This window comes from Arachis duranensis, chromosome 10 (genome assembly GCF_000817695.3).
Source record: "Arachis duranensis cultivar V14167 chromosome 10, aradu.V14167.gnm2.J7QH, whole genome shotgun sequence".
NCBI classification, from domain to species: Eukaryota; Viridiplantae; Streptophyta; class Magnoliopsida; order Fabales; family Fabaceae; genus Arachis; species Arachis duranensis.
In genome coordinates this window covers 103,445,632-103,453,225 of record NC_029781.3, presented here as the reverse complement: position 1 = coordinate 103,453,225, position 7,594 = coordinate 103,445,632, and the positions used below count along the sequence as shown (strand labels likewise).

General features: G+C 44.5%; 1 protein-coding gene across 1 annotated transcript in view; it reads left to right on the top strand.

Moving 5' to 3' along the window:
• The first annotated feature begins 229 nt into the window (after nucleotides 1-229).
• Nucleotides 230-7,594, top strand: part of LOC127743085 (shikimate O-hydroxycinnamoyltransferase-like) — a 13,479-nt gene continuing 6,114 nt past the window's right edge. The window contains exon 1 of the mRNA XM_052255737.1: nucleotides 230-660. Within this exon, the coding sequence (XP_052111697.1) occupies nucleotides 230-660 (431 nt within the window). The remainder of the gene's footprint in view (nucleotides 661-7,594) is intronic.

Genomic DNA, 7,594 nt, shown 5'->3' with positions numbered 1-7,594 from the left:
TCTGGCTGAGGAGAGTTTTAGGGCGGCAGGTGTTTGTGGCAAGCTCTTGGATATTTTTTAGAAGACTCCTCTCAGCTCTTTGGGGTTAACCTCGAAGGTTGAGGAGTTGGAGGGAAGGCTTCTTTCTTATCAAGAGCATGGGAGGGAGTTGAAGCTGGAGGTCGCCAAGCTGAGGGCGGAGAGGGATAGCCTTCGGGAGAAGGAGAGTAAGTTGCAAGCCTAATGCAACATGGAGGCGGGTTTGAGGAAAACAGCACAGGAGAGTTATCAGAGTTTATTTCAAGATCTTGTGTCTGTAAAAAAGGATTTGCTGAACTCTCGAAATGCGTATGCCGAGTTGGAGGACTCTATTGCTGATGGTGCCGAGGAGGCTTGGAGGATTTTCAAGGAGCAGGTCGGAGTTATTGCTCCTGACTTGGATCTTTCTCCTTTAGATTCAGACAAAGTCGTCATTGATGGTGCTATTGTGGATCCTCCTGCCACCTTAATCGTTTCTGAGTCAGAATTGAAGACTCGGGGGCAGAGGATTATTGAGTTCCCTCCTCGTTCCAAGGACGCTTCGAGTTCTTCTGTTGTTCCTCCGACTTCCTCTTCATCTCCCGTGGTTGCCTCTCTTCCCGGTCCTGGTGGCGCTCTTCCTGACTCTGGTGGTGGTGATCCGTCTACTCCTCTGCAGAAATAACTTTTTTATGGCTATATGGGGGCTCGGCCTGTGAGTCCCCCCTTTTTTAAACTCTTTATATGTTGTTTGTTGGTGGTGTTTGGACAATTTCTTTTGGCCTTTTAAGGCCGTAAACAAAATATTTTAGAAAGTACCCTTTTTAATAAGGGTTTTAAATTAACAAAATAAATACCCTTTTTTGGATAAGGGTTTAAATTACCTTATGCATGTATGCTTTTCTGATTTTGATTTTTTGAAGTCCCCTTTATCTTTTTCTGAAAACCTTTCCCTTTGGCTTGTCTGTTTTTCTGAGCCTTTTTGTTTAAGGACTTTTGGACAGCCTTTAAACTTTTTCTTAGGTTTTTTCAATCTCTTTTTTGTTATTCCTTATACTCAACTTTGTTTTATTGAGTTCTTATGACTTAGGTTATTTTTGCGATGCGTTTTTCTTCTACTCGGTTCTTTATTCCGATTTACGGGTCGAAGTGTTTCCGAGTTTTTTACGATCAACTTATATAACCTCTTTACACCGACTTGTACCTCGTCGTTTTATCCTGACGACCATCTGGGTCGGTTCATGGGATTTTCACGTTTTGTCGAGCTTAAGTCGGCGCGTTTCGTAGAAAGATTTAGAAAATAGAAAGGAGTTTATAAGAGATATTGTAAATGAAAAAAGATCTTTATTGATTGGGGAGGTACCTTCTTGCTACTAAGGGTTTTTAATAGCTTATTTTCCCTTAGCCTCTACTATGATGCCTCGTTAAAAACCCTTCTCCAGAAAAAACCCTTTGATTTTGGGAAAAAATCATGAAGTTGGGAAAAGAGTACATCAGGGAGTAGAGTTCGCTTTTTAACTGTAGTACCTTTTCATATTACAAGCATGCCACGACCTTGGGAACTCGGTGCCATTCAGGTCGGTCATTTTATAATAACCTTTTCCTAAGACTTCATTGACTTTGTATGGTCCCTTCCAATTAGCAGCGAGTTTTCCTTCCCCTGATTTGTTGACTCCAATGTCATTTCTGATTAAGACTAAGTCATTCGGGGCAAACGTTCTTCGAATGACTTTTTTGTTGTACCTTGTAGTCATCCTTTGCTTCAGCGCTGCTTCTCTTATCTGGGCATCTTCTCGGACTTCGGGGAGCAAGTCGAGCTCCTCTTTGTACCCCTGTATGTTTCCAATCTTGTCATGGAGAATTACCATTGGGCTTTGTTCATTGATTTCTATTGGTATCATTGCTTCTACGCCATAGACTAGTCGGAAGGGCGTTTCTCCAGTGGCGGATTGGGGCGTTGTCCTGTAAGCCCATAGCACTTGGGGGAGTTCTTCGGCCTAGGCTCCTTTTGCCTCTTGTAATCTTCTTTTTAGTCCTGCCAGTATGATTTTGTTGGCTGCCTCGACCTGCCCAATAGCTTGTGGGTGTTCCACCGAGGTGAACTGGTGTTTTATTTTCATACTGGCTACTAGGCTTCTGAAGGTAGAATCGGTGAATTGGGTTCCATTGTCTGTAGTAATGGAATAAGGTATCCCATATCTTGTGATGATATTTTTGTAGAGGAACCTCCGACTTCTTTGAGCAGTGATGGTGGCCAATGGTTCTACTTCTATCCACTTTGTGAAGTAATCTATTCCCACGATCAGGTATTTGACTTGTCCTGGCGCTTGGGGAAAAAGACCTAACAAATCCATTCCCCATTTTGCAAAGGGCCATGGAGAAGTGATGCTGATGAGCTCCTCTGGGGGAGTCACGTGGAAATTTGCATGCATCTGACATGGTTGGCACTTTTTCACAAATTCTGTGGCATCTTTCTGCAAGGTTGGCCAGTAGAATCCAGCTCTGATCACTTTCCTGGCTAATGACCTTGCTCCGAGATGATTTCTGCAGATTCCACTGTGGATTTCCTCTAACACCTCGGTGGTTCTTGAGGTCGGTACGCACTTTAACAATGGTGTTGATATCCCCCTTCTGTAGAGAGTATTTCTCACCAAAGTGTAATGTTGCGCTTCCCTCCGGATTTTCCTGGCCTCTTTTTTCTCTTTTGGGAGGATGTCAAATTTTATGTATTCGACCAAGGGGTTCATCCATCCGAGGTTTAAACCGGCTACCTCAAGTACTTCTTGTTTGTCTTCTATTTTTACCACTGAGGGTTCCTGGAGGGTTTCTTGGATCAGGCTTCTGTTGTTCCCTCCCGGCTTGGTACTCGCTAACTTGGATAGGGCGTCCGCTCTGCTGTTTAGATCCCGAGTTATGTGTTTAACCTCGGTTTCTTCAAAGCGCCCAAGGTGCTCCAGAGTTTTCTCCAAGTACCTCTTCATATTTGGGTCCTTTACCTGATACTCTCCACTTATCTGGGAGGTCACCACTTGTGAGTCGCTGTATATCATCACCTTTGTAGCACCGACTTCTTCTGCCAACTTCAATCCAGCGATCAAGGCTTCATACTCTGCCTGATTATTTGAAGCTGGAAATTCAAATTTTAGGGAAACCTCTATCTGGGTTCCTCTTTCATCTACCAATATTATGCCTGCGCCGCTTCCTGTTTTATTGAAGGATCCGTCTACATAGAGTTCCCATGTAGTTGGTTTTTCCTCCTGATCCCCTGCGTATTCTGCAACGAAGTCGGCGAGGCATTAGGCTTTGATTGCCATACGAGTTTCATATCTTAAGTCGAACTCGGAGAGCTCTATTGCCCATGGAACCATTCTCCCTGCAACATCCATCTTTTGGAGGATTTGCTTCATGGGTTGGTTCGTACGGACTCTTATTGTGTGAGCCTGAAAGTAAGGCCGTAGCCTTTGTTAGGCTATTACTAAGGAATAGGCAAACTTCTCTAGTTTGTGGTACCTTAGCTCAGGGCCTTGTAGAACTTTACTGATGAAATAAACTGGATGTTGTCCGACCTCATCTTCTCTTATCAGGGCTGATGAGACAGCCTTGTCCGCTACGGATAAGTACAGGACGAGGTCTTTTCCAGATACTGGTCGGGTCAAAATAGGAGGTTGGCTTAAAAACTTTTTGAACTCCAGGAACGCCTCCTCGCATTCAAGAGTCCATTCAAACTGACATCCCTTTCTCAATAAGGAGAACAGTGGAAGGGATTTTAGTGCTGATCCTGCCAAAAATCTGGAGAGGGCTGCAAGTTGGCCATTCAGCTGCTGGACTTCTCTCAAACAAGTCGGGCTTTTCATTTCTAGGATGGCTCTACACTTATCGGGATTGGCTTCGATCCCTCTTTGTGTTAGCATAAATCCTAGAAATTTCCCTGCCTCCACCGCGAAGGCGCACTTTGCGGGATTTAGTCTCATCCCATGCAGCCTTATGGTGTCAAAGACTTGTGAGAGGTCTAACAAGAGGTCGACTTCTTTCTTGGTCTTTACCAGCATGTCGTCGACGTATACTTCCATTAGACTCCCAAGGTGAGACGAAAACACCTTATTCATCAACCTTTGATATGTGGCTCCTGCATTCTTCAATCCGAATGGCATGACCACGTAGCAGAAATTAGCTCTGGGTGTGATGAATGATGTCTTCTCCTGGTCTGGCTCATACATTGGGATTTGATTATATCCCGAGTAGGCGTCCATAAATAATAAGTATTGATACCCCGAGCTGGAGTCCACTAGGGTATCAATACTTGGCAGTGGATAAGGGTCCTTGGGACATGCTTTATTTAAGTCGGTATAGTCGACACACATTCTCCATTTGTCATTTTGTTTTTTGACTAGCACTACATTGGCTAGCCATGTTGGGTACTTGACTTCTCTGATGAAGCCAGCTTCCAGGAGCGCCTGTACTTGTTCTTCTACTATTAGGGCTCGTTCTGGGCCGAGCTTGCGTCTTTTTTGCTGTACAGGTCGGGATCTCGGGTAAACTGAGAGTTTGTGGGACATGAGCTCGGGGTCTATCCCAGGCATGTCAGAGGCCTTCCAGGCGAAGAGGTCGGAGTTATCTCTTAGGAGCTTAGTCAATCCTTGTTTTAGGGTTTCCCCTAGGTTGGCTCCTATATGAGTATTTTTCCCTTCCTCTTTGCCGACCTGTATCTCCTCGGTTTTTCCTCCCGGTTGTGGTCACATCTCTTCTCTGGCCCTTGCACCGCCGAGCTCTATTGTGTGGACTTCTCTGCCCTTTCTTCTCAGATTTAGGCTTTCATTGTAGCATTTCCTTGCCAACTTTTGATCTCCTCTTACCGTTGCTATCCCTGCTGAGGTCGGGAATTTCATGTAAAGGTGGGGAGTGGATACCACGGCTCCGAGTCGATTAAGGGTAGCTCTGCCGATTAAAGCGTTATATGCTGACCCCACATCAATGACTATGAAGTCTATACTCAGAGTCTTTGATTTTTCCCCTTTTCCAAAAGTGGTGTGGAGGGGCAAAAATCCCAGTGGTTTTATTGGCGTGTCCCCTAATCCGTATATGGTGTCGGGGTAGGCTCTTAATTCTTTCTCATCCAACCCTAGTTTGTCAAAAGCGGGCTTAAAAAGGATGTCCGCTGAGCTTCCTTGGTCAACTAGGGTTCTGTGGAGATGGGCATTTGCCAGGATCATAGTTATTACTACTGGATCATCGTGTCCAGGGATTATTCCTTGCCCATCTTCTTTTGTGAATGAAATGGTAGGGAGGTCGGATGACTCCTCTCCGACCTGGTAGACTCTTTTGAGATGTCTTTTGTGAGAGTATTTGGTGAGTCCTCCTCCCGCGAACCCTCCTGAGATCATATGGATATGTCTCTCCGGAGTCTACGGTGGTGGGTCTCTTTTATCCATATCATCTCGCTTTCTCTTCCCATGACCGTCCGACCTTTCTATGAGATATCTATCAAGCCGACCTTCTCTAGCCAGCTTTTCTATCACATTTTTAAGGTCGTAACAGTCGTTTGTGGAGTAACCATATATTTTATGGTACTCACAGTAATCGCTGCGGCTCCCCCCTTTTTTATTTTTAATGGGCCTAGGAGGTGGCAGTCTTTCAGTGTTACAAATCTCTCTGTATACATCCACTATAGAAACTTTCAGAGGAGTATAAGAGTGGTATTTTCTTGGTCTCTCGAGATCGAGTTCTTCCTTTTTCTTGGTTTCCCTCTCCCTCTCTTTTGTTGAGGGAGGGTGCCCAGGTCGCCAACTCAGGTCTCTCAGCTTAGCGTTTTCCTCCATATTGATGTACTTTTCAGCTCTTTCCTGTACATCACTTAGAGAAACGGGGTGTTTTTTAGATATGGACTGTGAGAAGGGAACTTCTCTGAGTCCATTGACTAACCCCATTATGACTGCCTCTGTGGGCAGGTCTTGAATCTATAAACATGCTTTGTTGAACCTTTCCATATAGGCTGGTAAGGATTCTCCGACCTCCTGTTTTATTCCCAGGAGGCTCGGTGCATGTTTCACTTTGTCCTTCTGGATAGAGAACCTCATCAAAAACTTCCTTGAGAGGTCTTCAAAACTAGTAACCGACCTCGGGGGGAGGCTGACGAACCACTTCATCGCTGCTTTCGATAGGGTGGTCGGGAAAGCTTTGCATCGCGTAGCGTCGGAAGCATCAGCTAGGTACATCCGACTTTTAAAATTGCTCAAGTGATGCTTTGGATCCATGGTTCCGTCATAGAGGTCCATATCGGGGCTTTTGAAGTTCCTCGAAACTTTTGCCCTCATTATGTCCTCGCTGAAAGGATCCTCCCCTCCTAAGGGCGGCTCTTCTCGTTCGTCACGGGAGTTGTGACCTTTGAGGGAGGATTCTAACTTTAAGAGTTTTCTCTCTAACTCTTTTCGTCGTTCCATCTCCTCTTTTAGGTTCTTTTCAGTTTCCTTTTGTCGCTCCCGTTCTTGTTCTAACTGTTCCAGGCAACTGTGGACTAATCCCATGAGTTCAGTTACATGGGATGATCCCTCTTTCTCTGATTCGCGGCCTTCTGAAGAGTTTACCTTCAGATTTTTTACTCTAGAGGTACCTTCCCTGTGTTGATCATTAATTCCCTGGTGGAGGGTGAAGTCTGCATCATTATTGCCTGTGTCCAGATTCTCTTGTTCAGAATCTGTCTCCACATGACCCTCTTCGGGGGATCTGTCTGCCATCAGTGGTTGATCTCTCGGGTCCCCGACAACGGCGCCAATGTTACGGTGGGTAACCGGAGATTGATGGGCTAAACGGCGTTGGTTGGCCCAAATGTGTGAAGGGGGAGGATTCCGAATGAGTCTGCAACTCGGGAGTCTCCGTCCGACTTGTTCGTGCGAGGAGATGGGGGTGGTACCTGCAAAGACACTCCGATGCCTAAGTTAGCAAGAGTGTGAGCAGGTCTAGAGAGTATTGGACTTAGAGATACCTGAGGGGTGTCAGTGTATTTGTAGTGGTGAACCAATAACCACCGTTGGAGTAGTGCCATATTTTTAGGGTGTTAACCGTCCCATTATCTTAGGGAGGTTAAGATATGGCTCGTGGAAGTGGTTAGAGAGATTCTAGGGACAGTTACTCATTTGAATGAGTGTTTATCTGCCAGCTAACCCTCGTGCCCGACTTCTTTAAAACAAGTCGTAGTGGGTACCGACTTCGTAGGATGAAGATTGGTACTGGTGAGGCCCAACCCTTTGAATTAGGTCTTTTGCTTGATCCTGAACCTTTATTATTGGACCAGAATATGAAGAGAAATATTGAAACCTAAAATTTTTATATATACATTTTGCAGTGTATAAAAAGAGGACACAATTAACTGTTTTTTTTTTCTAATTTATTCATTTATTACCTGGGTTAGGTATAACTGTATAAGATTTGGTAGGGCCAAATTTATACCATTACAATAATTGGCGTTAATAAATGTTATTTTTATACGTGTGTGAGCTAAACACTTTTTTTACTAAATTTTAATATTTTAAATCAATCTCTAAAAATTGTTTGTTAGATAATTTAATCTTCAATCAATTTTAATCATCATATGCCACGCTTG